This window comes from Chelon labrosus, assembly GCF_963514085.1.
Source record: "Chelon labrosus genome assembly, chromosome: 18".
NCBI lineage: Eukaryota > Metazoa > Chordata > Actinopteri > Mugiliformes > Mugilidae > Chelon > Chelon labrosus.
In genome coordinates, this window is record NC_140351.1 from 20616727 (window position 1) to 20634594 (window position 17868).

Below are 17868 nucleotides of genomic sequence, written 5' to 3' on the forward strand. Positions count from 1 at the left end.
ATTGTTTTCACGTGGCCCTGTGTCTCCTTCAGAGCAAAAGAATAAAGGAACAAAGAGAAGAAAAACTACCACAGCGTTCATTTACGTCACCAACGGAGATGAGGGGCAAATATGACAGCGATTACACTTTCACCTGAGCAGTTAATCACTCACCCCTCAAACCTCATTAATGCACCCGTGGCTGTTTGGTTTCAGCTGATTCCACTTGTCAAACTGAAAATACAGCACAATGCAAATAGAAACTTGTTTTCCCATTCTTTCCTACGCCATCTGCGGGCGTAGGGAATCTTGCGCTCTTCCCCAATAAAGCAACACAGAACATGAGCTGCAGGTGTTAAGTGTCTTGCACCACTTTCGGTTTCTCTTGAAGTTTTCTTTTACAGGAATCACACTCATAAGAGTCTGAGTGAGCCCTGGTATCTTTCCAAGGGACAAAGAGGAGGACAAATTGCCCAGAGCAGGAGTGATTATTAGCAACATTGCTTGAGTCCTTGGACAGAGTCCCCGCCCTAACACAGTTTCATTTATCTTTTCAGACCAGTGAACCATGTGGGAGGGAGGACGGACATTAAACAGACTAACTCAGGCACCACCACTCAGGTCTGCAAGGATTCAAAGGCTGTCGTCAAGGAGCTGACAACCCCAAACCCCTCCTTCGGCATACACCAACCCTGATCCCGAAAACCCCACAACCCACGTTGTCCCCACCCCACCCCCCCTCCCTACTCTCTCTCTCTCTCAACCTCCTCCCCCCTCCCCCACCCCCAACCCCACGATCGCCACTGTATCCTGTAAAACCTGTCAACATGCAATAGGGTGGATGTGCACCGAGAAATGACCGACTAAAACACAATTACCTGAGTCTATGTGAAGACAACGCTATCTTAACACGTTTATCGATGATTTCAAAATTTAGAAGACGAAACAAATGAATAAAATACGAACTAACGCGACAAATGCATGGTACTGTAACAAATCAAGTCCAAAGCGATACACTGCATAGACAATTTTCCCTTTGGATAACTTGTTGGTATGGTTAAAACAAATATGTACGTCATGCCATTGAAATACAAAAGAAACATTTTAGGGGAGAAACCAACTTGCGTACAGTAGCTTTTTTTTTTTTTTCGGGGGTATTACGTTTCCCTTTCGTTTTGGTTTTTTTTTTGTTTTTTTTTCATTTGTTATTTTATTAATCTAACAATGCTTGAGTACTGTATTTAAAATTAACCAATGCCAGTGCTGTGAAAGTTGTAGTTGTTGTCTTCATATATAGTCACCCAGCTTACCTTGTATGCTGAAATAAAAAAAAAAAAAGAGTTCATCTATCTATATGGATGTGTATGACTTTGCAAGAGTATCATATTCCGAAAAATAACACAAAAGTTTTTTCATGTGGACGACAAAGGACAAAACTGGTGTTAGCAGTAATCCGTAGAAGCGTGGCCCACCCGGCAAGGACGGTTGTGCTGACCTGTCCTTCCCGAGTGGTCCACCTGTCCTGTTTTAACATGTCCCCACACTGGCATAGCATCACTGGAGCAGCACCTGAGCAGCAGCGGAGGGAAAGGAGCCACCGCCGTTGTACTTTTTATCTAGAATAAAAGAGGCCAGTTTTAATCGACTGTGGCTTTTTGTGCACATCCTCTAATGCCAGTAAAGTTTTAACACAGAGTCCAGAGAGTTTTGTACAGGGCTGCGTGTCCTCCAGCGAACGAAAAGTCCTCTCCATTCCAGTGATTTTGTGTCAGTGGAACGCTCCCCCCCCCCTTTTCCCCGCCCACAGTTTTGTCGATCACATCTACACCCATTGTGTGTGTTGTATTGACCCGCCAAGGCATCAACTGGGTGCTTTTAATGCCTGCATTCTGGAGCGCGTCTTTTGAGCGGAGAGAGCCTGCGGCCGACCCGCCGGCTCCCTCTCCCTAAAGGCCGCTTCGGAACCACTTTGTCCACTGACATTGAGGATGTGTCTCCTTCTTCGCTGTGAGTGCAATGTGTAATAAGGTTGTTTCTGTTACTGAAATGCAGTAAAAACACCTCAGTTCATGTGGAAAAAAAAAAAAAGTCTTTGTCTCTTTTTTTTTTTTTTTTTGCTTCTTCTAACAGGTGTAAGAGCAGTATCTCACCGGAATAATTGCCGACTGCGGTTAACAGTTTAATCTGTGAACAGCTGTGGCCCCCAGTGTTGGAGAAAGAAAGCCGTAAGGATCTTACCACCAACAACAGTTCATTATCACTGCAAGGCCCAGTTCAGACCTGTTATTAGTGTGAATCATGAGTGATGTGATCACAAGGGAGGGAAGCTTTAAATACAGGTGTAAATACAACCACAGATGCATTTTCAATCAGGTTGCTGAGACCATATTTAGCAGCAGCCATCCCCAGCAGCATGCAGCCTGACACACACACACACACACACACACACACACACACACACAAAGGTTTACGAACAACTCAAAAAACATGAACAGCACAAGGTGTTGACCTGGCCTCCAAGTTCACTAGGTCCCAAACTGATCAAGGATCTGTGGGATGATCCACAGAGCCCCCTCCCCTCAACCAATAGGACCCACCTACACAATATTAGGCAGTTGGTCATAACGTTATGCCTGATCGGTGTATTTATATACATATACATATGGTTGTAGCTCAGTAGCAGGTGGTCCCCAAACCAGAGGATATACGTAACAGAAATCTGCTGATGGTCCTCGCATTCAGTATCTCGTCTGCTTTATGTCTACGTCTTTAGTGCCACATATTAGTCGTGATGAGGCCAGTTGTGCTCCTAAAGAACCAACAAAAGTGCACTGGAGACGTTGTGTTATTGCTCCAAATGGGTTCATGGCATTATTATATGCTGCTTTATCTCTAGTTGTAGCATGTGGTCTATGCGTCTTATGACTCCCTGAGCACAGACTTTATCTGCAGCTATAGCTCACCGTGTTTTCCCTCGGCCGTGTCCGACAGTAACCCTTAACCTGAAAAGTCAAACTGTGTTCTTAATCTTAATCTTACTGTCAAAAAGAGCAACAGGAACATTGCATTGCTCACAATACTTTTTGGCTTTCCTCTTGTTGTTTGTGGCCCTCAAACCCAGAGGCCACTGACTCTTGCATAAAAACCTACATCTGAAGTGGTCTTGGGAGCAGACTGTGAAATTAGTCAAGGACTATTCTCAGCCGCAGATCACTATGTGTGAGTGAGTGATTTTGACAGCAGGACAGTTTATCATAGTAATGCATATTGTGCGCCTTACTGACGTGTTTTTGATAGTTTCCGAGGCTGTTGCTTCACAGGCGAGGGTTAAATTGTTGCTTTGGGTCTTTGCATGTTTTCAGAATAAAAAAAAAAAAAAAAAACTCCCTCTGCAGCATTTGCAGGATGACATGCTTGTTTGCCAAACGTTTCCCAGCTTGATATGTGGCTGTGCAAGCCAAAATCATTTTCTGTGGGCTTCCAGATGTCCTTCACATGGGCTATTTGAAGATGTAGCTTCACAAATGAATAACTGCGCGAAGTGCCGTGACATGCTGTTAATTTCTTCTGCAAACAAGCAAGTATTCTGTTCTCCCCTCTTAGTGAAGGACGCCGTTTGGAGGCATGTAATGTTTAACTTTACGACTCTCAGCTGAACTGTCAGCACAGAGCTAGATAGTGTGCATCTTATCTATCACATACCACCATGCCATTCCTTCACCTTTGGTTCGTACTGTACATGCAACTCCGCCACCTGTGCAGCCCAGCGTGCCGACCATCTCCGGGTCACCAAACCCGCTCTGCTCTCCCCCATTAGCGAGATGAATGAGTGAGCAGGACGGCGGCAGCGGCGGCCTAATTCAGCTCCACTGACTAATGGACTCAGCTGGCAGCTACATCTGCTAGCCATTGAGGAGCGCCAAGGCTGCTCACGTACATTAGCAGCGGATCTCTATTCCAGGAGCTTGTTCAGGTGGTGGCAGCCCAGCTTGAGGCCATGTAGACCCAAGATGAATAGCCTCGCTCCGACCAGCCAATATGGGAAGTGAGCCTTCCTTCCCAAAATAGAACAAAATCAATGGGATTGTGGAGCTTGTCTGTGCGACGCAAAAGCAAATGCCAGAGTCATTGATTTTTCCATCTGAATTATGTGCCATCGACCCCCTCAAAGTCCTCTTAATTACAGCTGTATTAACAGGAGGATAAAGGAGTGAGGAGAATCCTATAGATGCCCGAGTAATGAATCAAGCCAAAATCCTAATAGTTTTCTCGCTCGGATGAGTCAGAGACGTTTTTGGGTGTACTTTACGAAAACCGCATAGAGGCCCATTTCACACAGTAGCCCATTTTACACAACACCGAGTCCTAACAGCGGGCGGAAGTGGCCGCACTCGGTGCTGATTGCTTCTGTACACAGAGGGATCGAACCTGTCAGCGGAACTCTCCCTCATATTAGAACTAATCTGCCACTGAGCAACTTTATCCAGGCCCGATTAGTCACGGCAGAGCAGCGCCGCGTGCTCCAGACCCAGGCTCTGACATCTCCTCCTCCTGTAATGCGCCGATGAGCTTTGAGGGGAATCAGAGCGTCTGGAGGACGTGTGTACTCGCCGCCGGCGGCGGGGGAAATCGATTTGCTCTGCGGAGAGGTGTGCGTCCGCTGGCGCTTGCGAGGAGGATCACTGAACTCCCTGGCACCTTGAATGTACTGAAACACGTGATAGATTAGTTGAGTGGATGCAAAGGGAACGTTCAAGTTCTGTCAGTCCATGTTTTGCTGGCTCTTACAAAGGGTACAAGACAAAGACTTGGATTGGTTTTTAAACAAAGAAAGCTGTGTTGTCTGCTTCAACAGTGTTTTGCTCGAGGTTTAGTCAGATTTCAAGCCCTCAGGCTTGGGCATGGTTTCGACTTTGGTATTCCTAAAATGTTTCTGTAGGTGGGAAAAGCCAGACACCCAAACAATGATCTTGTAACAATTAATTTATTCTGTTTATCGATACAGTCTTTAGTTTTAAGAATTGATTTAAGTGTTTCTCCACAGGTAAAAGCATTTCTGGAATATACAAAAACATTTTTTATTCAGCTTAAAAAGTCATTTCCTCCCTAAAAACTCTTCAGTTGTAGGATCTATCAGCTGCGTCACTCGAATCCTCACATTTGCAGACACATGCGAGCAGATGACCGGAGAGCCGGCTCCAGCCCTATACAGAAAACAACTCAGCAGTTTGAGCATGTGAGTCCAAACTGAGCTCATGACATGTTAATGTAATATTTAGCTGACACCAATTAGGAGTTTCTTTTTTTTCTTGTTTTCCTCTGGGGAAGTAAAAGGTCAGGGTCAGCTGCATAACAGCAGAAATGGCAGGAATGCCAGTGTTACGCTCTCAGACGTCTCAGCAAGGCAGACAGTGGCAGTTTTTTACCAGAAGAAGTACCACTGATGAGTGTTCACTACCATTAATGTTCTTATTCTCTGCAGTTATTCTCTGTGAAGTTATTTATTGTGACCCACTGCTAACCTTTCTATAAGGCACTATGTGACTTTTGCATCCTCTTTCCCTTTCAGTGTGACCAGCCTGACTTTCAGTGAGCTTGTATGACTACGTCCAACTCTTGGGTAATCCTTTCTTTTTAAAAAGAAGTCTCGTAACCGCTTGTTCGGTGCATACACTACTTACAAAAGGCAAATGGCTCTAACGCTCTTTAGCCAACACCCATATCTGAAGGCTGCCTGACTCACTGTGTGGCACAATGTGGGAGGACAGTGATACTGATACTAGTCAAAAGAGCAGTCCTAAGGAGGAGAACAGGGCTGGGTGGGTGTCATCTTCACAATGGAAAACTGCGGCCAAGACGGTCATCGGCGTTGCAGCAGATCCTGTTTCCTGTCACTCACTGTAGTGAGTCACAGAATTTCAGAATAACTACATCCATTGTTGTTTTCTGACGAATGATTGTTTCTGTTTAGGATTTAAAAATAGTACAGTGTCGAGCATACTTGTGCTTTAGTGCGGGTCAGGGTCATGCTTTCTTTACCACTGAAGGCTCCCCTTCACTCTTTAGCCTTTCAGTTCAGGTTGAGATTTAATGTTTTGGAGGCAGTGATGTAAATGTACTGTTGTTTAAGAGTTTTTATTTTATACTTCTCACTATATTAAATTTCTAGTATTACATTGCAGATTAAGAAAAACCCTGTCATGATATAATGAATGACATACACTGATCAACCATAACATTATGACTACCTTCCTAGTATTGTGTAGGTCTCCCTTGTGCCTCATCAGAGAATGGTCATGGGCCTTCTGAGGGTGTCCTGTGGTGTCTGGACACAGATTGTTGTTAGTGGGGGCCTATGGGTCCTATGGGTTGAGGGGAGGGGCCTCTGTGGATCATCCCACAGATACTTGATCAGTTTGGGATCTAGTGAATTTGGAGGCCAGGTCAACACCTTGTGCTGTTCTTCATGTTTTTTTTTTTTAGTTGCTCCAAAAGCGTTTTTGTATGTGTGTCTGTGTCAGGCTGCATCCTGCTGGGGATGGCTGCTGCCATCAAGGAGTGTCATTGCTATAGGGTGGGGGTGCCTGGTCTGGTCTAGGTGGGTGGTACATGTCTAAGTAACATCCACATGAATGCCAGGTCCAAAAGTTTCCCAGCAGAACATTGAATTGTCACAAGATCAAGGTCAGTGTTATTTACTTCTCCTGTCAGTGGTCATTATGATGTGGCTCATTGGTGTACAATTAATTGGACAGTGTATTAAATAAGAAAAACCGGTGCTATCTCTAATATTTAAACGCTGCTTGCATCCTATTGTGTCAGTAATCTAACAGTTGAGCCCATTTTGGTGCGTAATCAATACTTTTATATTATTAATTCTTTTAATTAAGTGAGGTTAGTAAAGTACATTTTAATTACTTTAATGACCCAAGTAAGAAATCTGAGCAGGGAATAACTACAAACCATATAATAATCTAAATCACTTTATTAATTTAAGTTAGGTAGAGACACTAAACATTGGAACCACATTTGCTCTGCCATGGAGCAGTCTTCAGAATATTACAAAAAAAAATAATAAAGAGGCTTATGTCATACTGTCAAAAAATAAAATTGGCAAAAATTAAGAGGTAGAGACTTTAGGCTCATCACTGTGACTGGAGGAATGACGCCTGTTGGAATGTAGTTGAAATTCAAAAAAAAAAAAAAAAAAAAAAGCAAAAACAACTCTTGTCATATAAAATATTCATACATCAAATGCGGTGGAGACTTTGGGACACTGGGGTATTCACAACATTTAAACATATACATTTCACTTTTATCTGGACGAGGTGGACACTGGACAGTATTCGCTCTGGGGGGAAAAGAAATGATGGAAAGCTTGAACACAGCTCCCTCAAACACAGATCAGTGCTGGGACTGCAGTTTCACCTGGAGATGCCCTAACCCCCCCAAACAGGATTGGCATTGGTTTAATTTACAAATATGAACACCACAAATGTTGGAGAAATAAAAATGAATTTACTCTGGATTTCTCCCCAAGCATACAGTCTGAATGTGTGACAGGTGCTGATTCCACGCAGGACACGGACTCTCTCGTACACTTTTCATCTGAGAGGTTAGTCAAAAGCAGACCTGAAATGAAAGGACCACTGAGGGACACTGGAGTCTCATTACACTGGAGACAGAGTCGGCCACAATCTGTCCCATTTGGAACGCGTCGACCACATTATTAACATATGCTACATGTCCGTAACTTAAGTATTCAACACAAACTAAATGCGGTAGACTTTAATTGTGAAATGATTTCCTCTTATTTTGAACGGCTACAATCAAAGCTAAGCTGCAAACCGATTTCCTGACTGGGGAAAAAAAACGAGCCTCTGCGCGGGGGGAGACCTTGGGTAGTTTGAAATGCTGCGTTGAAATTGTTTCTACACAGAGAGCGCTGGCAGTGTGGGAAAAAAAAAAAAATAATAATAATCTGAATTTACATCAGAAAAAAATAAAAATCAGAAATTACAGTGCATGTCTACAAAAATAAAATAGTGAAAAAAGATTATTACTGTTTGTACAGTAACATACTGTATAGTTCCACAATGACACTAGATAAGGCTGGTGACTACATTACGTACATAGTTAATTACTGGATACCTTTTTTTTGTATGATTTCAAAACTAGTGACACAGTATATAGATGCTGGTTTCTTTAAACAAACTTAAAAATCAGACAAAAACAAGTCAAAATAAATCCTTTGTGTAGTACACAGCTTTCTTTGTTCCAGAGGAACAATATGGTAAACCTTTGCATTTGCTCAATGCAAGTGCACCAGTCTAGATTCAGTCTTTTCTTCTTCCATCTTCCCCATTTTTCCTCAGTGGTTGTTTCCTCGTGCTTGCAGGTGTGTGTGTGTGCCCCCCAGTTGCAAACAGCGCCCCCTAGATGCCGTTCTTGGCCTCGTTGTTGTTCATGGCCTCCTTTCTCTGGGCCAGGAAGGGGTACATGCACTTGTCGGCGCCCAGGAACCGGTACATGCACACGATGGCCTCGAAGGGCAGGATGCTGCGGAGAAGGGAGGGAGACGAGGTTAGCGACACGGTCAGAGGAGCGCGGCTTAATGTGAGCTGACGGAGCGGTGCGGTGCGGTGGGGGGGGGGGACTGCAGGAGAGGAGGCAGCTCACCTTTTCATGAAGTTAACCATGTAGACGATGCGAGGCGTGCAGATCATGGGCTGGTCGGTGAGGATGGCCCTCATGGCCTGTTTCACGCAGAACTCTGGCTTCAGGGGAGGCAGAAAAGGCTCGATCTCCTTCCTAAAAGAAAAACAAGAGAAACTTGCAATCAAATTTAGAACAGCTGGTTAAATGTAATCTAATTGTATTTAAGTGGAAGTCTAATCAATTTAATTTAGCCAGAGTGCGTTTTGTTCAAAGACGTATGAGGACAGCAGCGCTAGAGGTTGTTCCACACTGGCGGGACACCTGCTGACTGTAACCGTCGAACAAAGTGAGGACTATTACGGCAGACCGGGGAGGAGGGGTGGAAGGTTTAGCCCAGGCGCACCTGTTGGTGAGGTTTTTCCCCTGGGAAAGCAAAGTAGGCCTCTTTGTTTAAGCAAAGTGTCGCCCTGTGGAATACTACTATAATAACTGTAACACAACACAAACCATCGGCTGCTGCTTTGAAGTTCACATGGTGTTTCAGAGGCACTTTTATATGGTGATGATTACAAGTGACAAACTCATTCCAGGTGCAGGGTTTTTTTTTTTTTTTTTTTTATAACTGTACTATAAACTATTACTACAAACGGTTTGTGGCGGGTATGTGTCGAGGCTAACCTTATCCTGCAGCCTTTGAACATCCCCGTGTCGACCAGGTAAGGGCACACCAGCGTCATGTTGATGCCGTCCTTCTCCGAGGCCTTCAGCTCGTGGCTCAGCGACTCGTGGAACCCAATGGCACCGAACTTACTGGCGCAGTAATCCTAAAAAGGGAAACGAACAGAGAACAGGTTCAGCCCTGTGAAATCCCCCCCCCTGCTGCCTGCGCCCAGGGACCACAGAGAACATTATCAAACATGCCCCGCGGGCACACAGGTCTCTCCTTGCCGTTAATGATACGGCCACAAAAAAAAAAAAAACTCTGAGCGAGCCCGTCCACCGTTCTACAGTTTCATTAGCATTCTTCTATAGTGCATCAGGAGACCGCTCTGCTTGGCGGGGCAGGTTTTGATGTGGCTCACCATGGAAATTATCTTTTAAAGAAATAAAAATAAAAAAGAGCTTGGGCAAACACAGATGCATGTCGATAAACACAGGGAGGATAAAGGGATTTGACTGTGCCCACATGACAGACGAGAGCTTTGGTTCCCTGAGACTGACGCACATGTCTGAAATCGCATTCGAGGTATATCCACAAACCGGAATAGCTCGACAAAAATGTACTACCGCTTTGTAAGGGAAGTCATTATGGGTGAATCCTTAAAAAGGCAAATGTATTGAGTTAAAAACAAACGACCCTAAAAGGCTGCCAGAAATTAATACCATTCTCAGCTAAGTGGATAATTGTGAACCTTAAAAAAAAAAAAAAAAAAAAAAAAATATGGTTTCCTCCTTTTGTGGTTATGGAGCTAAATGACCCCCCACTAAATGTTTTACTACACATTACAATAACAAAAAAACTATAGGAAGGAAAACTAAAACCATATCCATTGAAAGCTGCTGTGAGCTGAATACTGAGTGAGCACCAAGTTGTTCACAAAGCAGTGATGAAGATGTCTCTGTCCCTTGGGGAGCTGTCAGCTTATTCTGGCCCCGGGGCCAGAGCCCAATAGGGGCCCCACCCCCCCACTGCTGCAAATAGAAGAATCTATAAGAGGCTCCCAATGCTCATCTGTGTTTCTCAATTTAACGGGTGGAGGGACGACTAGAGAGAGGGGGCCGAGCCTCCCCCGTCTCAGTGTGCTAGCTGGCACGCTGGCGGCTTCGGAGAAAAGCGCCGGCTTCGGATGGTGGGAACGATGGGATGTGTGCGCGTTGTTGTGTATGATACTAACCTCCACTCCAGCTGTGCTGAATAAACCCAGGGAGCTGGCAACCGTCACAATGTGTCCATGATTCAGCTCCAGCATCTTGGGGAGAAACGCCTTGGTGGTCTGGGGGAAGGACAGAAGAGACAGAAGGGCAAAGGGAAAAAAGAGGAAGGTTAGTTCACTTGTGCAGTTTGTCTGTGCCAAAGCCCTTTGATCCTCTCTGCCTTCCCTCTCATCCCCCCCTCTCTGTTTCTCTCTTCTCCATGGTGATGCAGAGAGAAGCGTCTGAATGAGAATTCATAACAGGCAAGGGGGAAAAAAATAAATAAAAATCACACCGAGTACTGGAGGTACAGCACTGAAACATAAAGATGTTGCAGAGGAGTGGGGTTTTCATTCGTTTGTGTGCTCGCTGAAAAAGCAAGTATGTGCGATGCTGTACAATCTGTCCCTTTCCCACACAGATCTGGTGCCCGCCGTCGAGCCGCGCACTAAAGAGCTGGTGACAACACCAATCGCAGGCCTCCGTTCACTCAACACTCCCAACAATACAATTCAGCCTCTCATCTACCTGCGCGGCCTTGCGCCCTGCCCGAGCAGCAGTCAGCGGGGACAATGCGCGAGACCTAACTCCCGAGATGAAAGCGCTCGGCCCCAGTGCCACGTGAGAGCCCGAGCGGCTCCACCGGCCGGCTAACGAGGCGGCGAGAAGTGCTAGACGGGAGAGTTCCAGCTGATTGACCTGTGGATCCATTCCTCACCGCGCCTGTCTGCCGACTTTAGAGCTTCCCCACGGACTCAGCATGAGCCGATCAGCAGGTGTGACATGTGACGGTAATGATAGGAACTGACCAATCACTCTCCCACCGGGAGGTCTGCAAACAAGCAGCAGGCCTTTTGTTGGTAGCAGGGCTCAATCTATTCAAGTCAGATGTGTGCTGCCATAGTGAAGAAGAATACACGCAGCCTGCAACACTCTTCCCGAGGTTACTGAGGTGACCAGCAAAACACTGAGGGCGCCTTGATGTCACAACTGCATTACACATGCTCCAAAACTTTAACTGTAATCAAAACCAGATATTATAAAGGAATAAATGCATTTTCTGCTGCAGTAGGGAATGTAAACCGTGTGAAATTTTTCATAGTTGCTCCGACCAAATAAGACATCACTCTAGGTTCTGGAAAATTAGCGAGTATTTGTTTTTTTGACAGTTTAATACCCACTTTCCAATGATTCTGTGCTCCTATAAATGAAAGGGAACGGTTTCATTGGTTTGTCCAGTACGTTTGAGCCTGGCCAGAGAAATGATTCAGCCTCTTCTGTAAACATTTGCTGTAGAGGAGCACAGAGCCAGCGAGAGCATGGTACCTGGTAGTACAGCCATGAAACCGCTGCTAGGGGAGGAAGAGCCTCATTAAAAGTGCGCCCAGAGATTAACTGCGCCGGCCCCGCTGACTTCTAGTGTAATCTCTTGCTCGGCTCGACGCCTGCAATTTGATGTCCTCCCTTGTTTAGTGGGGAAAATAAAACTGGAAGCAGCAGATCAGATCTACACAGAGAAAGGCCGGCGCGGGGAAGATGACTTCATCGTTCTGGAGTTTCTTCCGCGGCCAGGTATTACTGATCTGACTCGGCTCCAAACATCTGCACTTATCCAGGACATAAATTTTCAGGTTTCTGCAATATTCAGCTCATCGAGTGATGGGGCCCAAAGAGAGGGAGCCGGGGGGAAACATGAGGCCTGGGCAAAAGCTGAGGAAGGCCTCTGCGAGCCAGAATGGCAGTGGATGATGGAGGGAGGGAGTTGCGTGCAAATGAAGCATTAACTTAAGATATGCCCGTACCTGACTTGAGCCAAAGTTTTCCCACTCCCACAGCAACTTTCAGAGCGCAGGGAATGACTTGATCTGGCACAGCGCGCTACGAGGAAAGCCAACACGCAGATATGACTGGACAATTTTGCTGAGTGGTGTGAAAATTACTGGAAACGACAGCGGAAAAAGACGATCCCCCCTCATATCGAGGCCGGGCCTGAACGTTGCCGATCGTCCCGTCTCTCTCCCACCCTCCCGTGATGTCCTGCCTCTCATGGCAACTCTGGCATGTTGGTATGACCCGCACTGACCTCTCAGACACAAAATGTGTGAAGGCAACCAGGGGCTCGTGTCTTACATCAGAGCCGCCGTAATTGGGTCTCAACGCTCCCTTGTTCCGCTAAATTACCCGCTGACACAGCCGGGCCTCCTTGGCCTATGTGAGGGTGCCCTGCCCGCTGCACCCCCTAATTGGTGTGTGCCCCCAGGAGCATTTAAGCCACACAAAGCTCCGTGCAGCTGGGGTGTCAGGATGTATTAGTGCTAACGCCTGACCAACAGGAATATGAACAAAATATTGGCCTTTGCGGAGGACCAGATGGCCATTTAATTGGGCTGACTTCTCCCTGGATGAGAGGAATGAAGGAGAGAGGGAAAAAAAAAAAAAAAAAAACACACAACAACTCCATAGCTCGTCTGATCTTGCAGCAGATCGTGGAATTCGAGTGGGTCGGTTTGATTTTAGCGGACATCAGGGATGATTGATGGAGATTCTTCTTGTTGCAGTGGCCATGCTAATGAGCCGGCGTCAGCTACAGTTGACCACAGCTCAACCCCCCCAACGGTTTCCACAACACGAATGTAATCTATTTAGGAAGCAACCACATCAATAATCCTGAGGGGAAGTGGTGTCAATATAGACGCCAAGAATCCCCAAGATCTGAAACGCGAGTGGAGTGGAACCAGTTTTTAAACAAAACTCACCAACTGAGGAAATCATTCATCAGCCAGTTTAACCAGACTGTAAATGTTTCACCTGGGGAGTTCCTTCTGATGGCAAAGGCATGCACTATAAATTTGCAACATCTTGAATCTCGATTTTGTCAATTTTACTCTAGGTTTTAATCTGCTTTCATCTAAAGTGTTTTATTACTAATAGCTCTGTAGCTATAAACGCTGTAATGATACATAAATTAGTCCATGGTTAAAAAGGAAATTATTTTTTGATATCATCTTTGATCTTCTCATAGATTTAGATTCTGGACAAGGCATCTGAACGCACATGGGAGTTATTTTTCCATGAACGAAGCGGTTAAATGGATTGTGAAACTTCACATAGTTGCATCCTTGATCCTAAGCTTCGAGATGTGAGCAGGTACAAGGAGGGAACCAACGTGGGAGTAGTCACGGCTAGCTTCACTTAAGGGGTACAGGTGCACCGGGCCTGAGGAGGGGCCCATATAAAACCAGTCAAGTAGGACCCTTCTGCCTGGCTGCCTCCTTTCTCTGGCTACAGCAGGAATGCGGCCTGCGGAACTTGGCTCCTGTCGCCTGGCATCTTGTCAAGCTGATCCACAGACAAGAAACCAATTGTCAGATAAAGTGGGTCAGCAGCAGCTTACCATTACCCTCTCGCCTCGCCTGTGGATGGGATGGCACTGCCTTCCTTCCCCTTTACTTTCCTCTGCTCTTTTCCCGCCATGTCGCCCTCGAGCGCTCGGCACGTTCACGTCTTTGCACAAGAGGATTTCCACGAGAGGGGGAATAACTGTTTATTTTTCGTAAGCCACCTGTTGGATAACCGGCTCAAGATGCTGTGGGTGATTTCCTTTCATTTCCTTCCACTAGACGCACACTAATCCTCAAACACAAACTGGTGACACTAGTCATCCCCCGCTGTCCCCGTCCCGACATGGCACAAGTCGCCAGCTAGATTAATCAAGGCATCAGATAAATTCAATGTGATGACCTCCTGCATCATAAATTTAAAAAAAAAAAAAAAAAAAACTAAGCGGAGCAAGGGACTGAATCATAACCGTTGTGTGTGGCAGAGCCGGATGAACAGAGCTGGCCTCCCTGACTCCGATGCAGCTGCACCCGCTGCCTCCAAATCAGGTTGGGAGGAGTCAGAGGGGCCTGTGGAAGGAGGAGAGGCGAAGAAAAAGGAGTGTGGGGTCTGAGCTGGGCTGGTCTGGCAGACACCCACACACGCACTAAGATTACCATCCGTTTCCTGCTCACGTCTACATCCCTGCCTTATTCCCAATCCAACAAATGTGAACTTCCACAAAGCACAAATCTTTCAGCATCTGGACTCTTGCCTTCCCTTTGCTTATTTTACACCAAGTTGTGTTATTTAGATTTAAGGAAAGCTTTGAACTTTGAGCCCAGTGTTTCAAGAGCAAATGGCTTAAGGCGAGGAAGAAGCACAGTTTTGCGGGGGTTGACGCTGGTTCTCTGAGTGGCCTACAATGTTTTGCCAAATAGTGACACAGGACAAGCCGAGTAAGATACACACACCTCAAGAAACTGCACCCCAGGCTATTAGTGTCCACTGCTGGAGCATCAAAATGTAATAAAAGGCTTAACAGCTACATAAAAAGGGCAGGAACACCTGTAAACCTGCTCCTATAAACTGAAACGCTCTGAATGAGTCTCTTCAGTTTTCAAATACTAATCCTCTCTTTTAGAATATCCCCTTAGTGATAGTATATAAAAAAAAAAAAGCCTCAATAAATAGGATTTAAATCCCACAACTTTTCATGACTGCTCCCTAAACTGAAGCCGTTTGTTGAGTCATAAACCACAAGTAAGCCATTTTACAAACCTGTTGTTCCAAAAGGAAAATACAAAAATCAAAGGTTTGTGTAAAGCACCACCTGCATGCAGTGAGTAACTGTGTTTGTAAGAGAGGAAAGTGGACAGGTCCGTGTTAGTCTAAGCTCTATTCATCTAGCTTGTGTCGTTAATGAACCACATCCTCCATTCTGGCTGTCGCCATTCATTAAGTCCTTCTTTCATCTGCCCGCCCCCCCACCCCCCACTCCTAAAGAAACCACGCTCTCCATAGAGTGCGAGAGAACACAAACACAGACCTCTATTAAGGATCCCAAATCTGCCACCCAACCGCTGGATCCTGACTCCGAAATCGTGGATGTAAAAGAACACGGGGATAGCCAGCAGAGAGGCACATGAATGGTTGAATGGAGCGTCCATTAAGCAGGAAATACACAAACCCGTCTGACTGACAACACAAGAGATTTTCATGCTCAATTACAGAGCTTAAAATCAGTGTGGTTTCATGGCATCGCTGAGAAAACAATTCTCAGCGATGCCATGAGATCTATATTCCTATATTGGAATCTATATTCCAATATAGGCTCTTAAACCTCACCATGCACCACCACGGCACCTGTCCCTCTGAGGTGGCCATAGTTAAGCAATACAATCAATTTCCATTACAGATGTATTTAAGGTCAGACTAAACATCAGTGTTTAAAAATCAATCTCTAATTACTGTGGCAGGCTGCAACCACAGACTTCCCCCATCCTGAAAAACACACAGGAAAAAAAAAAAAGCTAGATGCAGCTTATGCTTATCTCAAGTGCAACATATTCACCCCATCAAGCCCACATAGGCTTTCAGATAAGTAGTTGCACTGAAAAGACCCAAGGAGCGGAGCCAAGGTAAAATCTGATACATAACAAATCTCCACCTGCCAACAAAATGTGGTGAGATTGTCGGAGACAGGTCCAACAACCCACGTACAGCACAGAACCCTGTTTCCATCAGGTTTGTGCAGATCTGAGCCGCGAAAGGAGGCGAGAAGGAAGGTTTCGCATACCTCTGGGATCATCCCTGACTGGGGCTGCCAAAGCAAAAGCAAGGTTCAAAAACCCGTGACTTTCCTCTGGCAGAGTGAAACTAAGTGGCGCTGAAATCTGAACATGCGAGACAACTATTTATGGTCATAGTTTCTCAGTCCTGGAGGCAAACACACACACACACACCTTTGATTCTTGAGTTTGGCACACAGGAGGATAAGATTATACACAGGCATGCGAGTCAGAGTGGAAACATTCCTGTGAACATGGCATCACAGTAAACACATTAGAGAACACTGTGCTTTTGGAAACTGAGGAGGACATGTCACAAGCATCACATTTTAAGTCCTAACACATGGTGTCTCTCGAATGATTTCGCTGAGACGGCCTTATTAGGAGAGTGCAGCTCACCCAGAAGTGTGCGTGACAGTTGACCACCATGGTGCGCTCGATCAGCTCGTCGGGGCACTCCAGAAGGTGATGGCCAGAGACCACGCCGGCATTGTTGATCAGTATGTCCACATTTCCCACCTCTCGTCGCACCTTCTCGGCTGTAGAATACACACTCTCACGCTTTCCCACATCACACACATAGGTGTAGACTTGTGGCTGGAAAGGGGGCACTTCCTCTACACCTCCAACAGGTCCTGCAGGGGGAAGGAGACGGAGAAGGGATGAATGAAAGTTTGTTTGGATCAGATTAATCCAGCTTGCGTGACTAATAAATCGAATTATTATATTAATTTTTTTGACTTTTTAAACGTTTGTGTCCAACAAACTGACTGCAAAGATTGTGTGAGGCGATGCAAACATGGCCACAAACGTATCGCGGATGTGTCAGTTATTGGAACTCCTCTCAAACATAATTAGCCACTTCAGAACCACAACAATCAGTCGCGTTTCGCTCACCATGCGTAAAAGCTGAGTGCACCCGAATCAATGAGGCAGTCTTACCGTCTTTAGTTATGGGAGTGTCCAGTTCATGGTAAATCTGCCGCACCATCTCCGCCGTCTCCTCGTTGCTTTGGCTGTTTATGTCCCATAGCACCAGTATCGCTCGTCTCCGGGCGAACTCCTTGGCGAACAGCCGCCCGAGGCCGCTTCCAGCCCCGGTGATCACGCACACCTGTCCCGCCACGCTCTTCTCCTTGGGTCGCACAACCCACTTAGCCCCGGCTGTTAAAAAAGCCCAGAGCACCTTCAGAATGACCACGAAGAACTCCGCAATGATGATCATCATCTTGGCAAAGCTTTCTATCAATTCAAATAAGCGGCGGAAAAACGCGCAGGGAATGTTTCCTTCTTGCAACCTGTTTGCAGCGGATAGGTAGGGTTGCCCCGATCAACTTGGATCACAGCGCAGGCAGGAAGCGCCACTAACTCTTAACACAGAAAAAAAAAAAAACTACTGGAAATGCGCTTCTAAGACCAACAAATTAAGAGTGGAGTGAGAGTTTCAGCTGCAGCTCAGTCAGAGTCCAGTTGCCACTGTAACGCACGGTTGCTGTGAGTTATGAGCAGCTACTATGAACTGTTCCTCCCACTTCCTCTGGTGCTCCTCCACTCATCTCGTTGTGAACCGCATCCTACACGCTATTTATTCAGTCCACCCATCAGCGCTGGACCCAATAGGAGCGAGACTTGAGCGCCTGTCAGGATTAAATGCCAGGTCCAAATACGCTACACTCAGAGGTGATGTAACCGAAAAGATTTTAACACT

General features: G+C 45.9%; 2 protein-coding genes across 3 annotated transcripts in view; one reads left to right on the forward strand and one right to left on the reverse strand.

Moving 5' to 3' along the window:
* Positions 1–2045, forward strand: part of stau2 (staufen double-stranded RNA binding protein 2) — a 91349-nt gene extending 89304 nt beyond the window's left edge. For both annotated transcript variants that reach the window (XM_084566477.1, XM_084566478.1), the window contains exon 15: positions 537–2045. In XM_084566477.1, the coding sequence (XP_084422603.1) occupies positions 537–675 (139 nt within the window). In that variant the 3' untranslated portion in view covers positions 676–2045. The remainder of the gene's footprint in view (positions 1–536) is intronic.
* Positions 2046–6974: 4929 nt separating this feature from the next.
* Positions 6975–17697, reverse strand: rdh10a (retinol dehydrogenase 10a). The gene is made up of 6 exons (XM_084566768.1): positions 17103–17697; positions 16560–16795; positions 10533–10631; positions 9316–9461; positions 8659–8790; positions 6975–8538 (listed from the first exon to the last, which is right to left on the reverse strand). Exons 1-6 carry the CDS (start codon positions 17386–17388, stop codon positions 8415–8417), a joined length of 1023 nt encoding a protein of 340 aa, XP_084422894.1. The 5' UTR covers positions 17389–17697; the 3' UTR covers positions 6975–8414.
* Positions 17698–17868: the final 171 nt, after the last annotated feature.

What these genes read in the sequence shown, in the direction of transcription:
- rdh10a (XM_084566768.1), bottom strand. Translation starts at nt 17,388, where the DNA reads ATGATGATCATCATTGCGGAGTTCTTCGTGGTCATTCTGAAGGTGCTC. An exon ending in CACTCCCATAACTAAAGACG is followed by an intron (nt 16,796 to 17,102) that starts GTAAGACTGCCT and finishes TTCCCCCTGCAG; the next exon opens with GACCTGTTGGAGGTGTAGAG. An exon ending in TCAGCACAGCTGGAGTGGAG is followed by an intron (nt 9,462 to 10,532) that starts GTTAGTATCATA and finishes TTCCCTTTTTAG; the next exon opens with GATTACTGCGCCAGTAAGTT.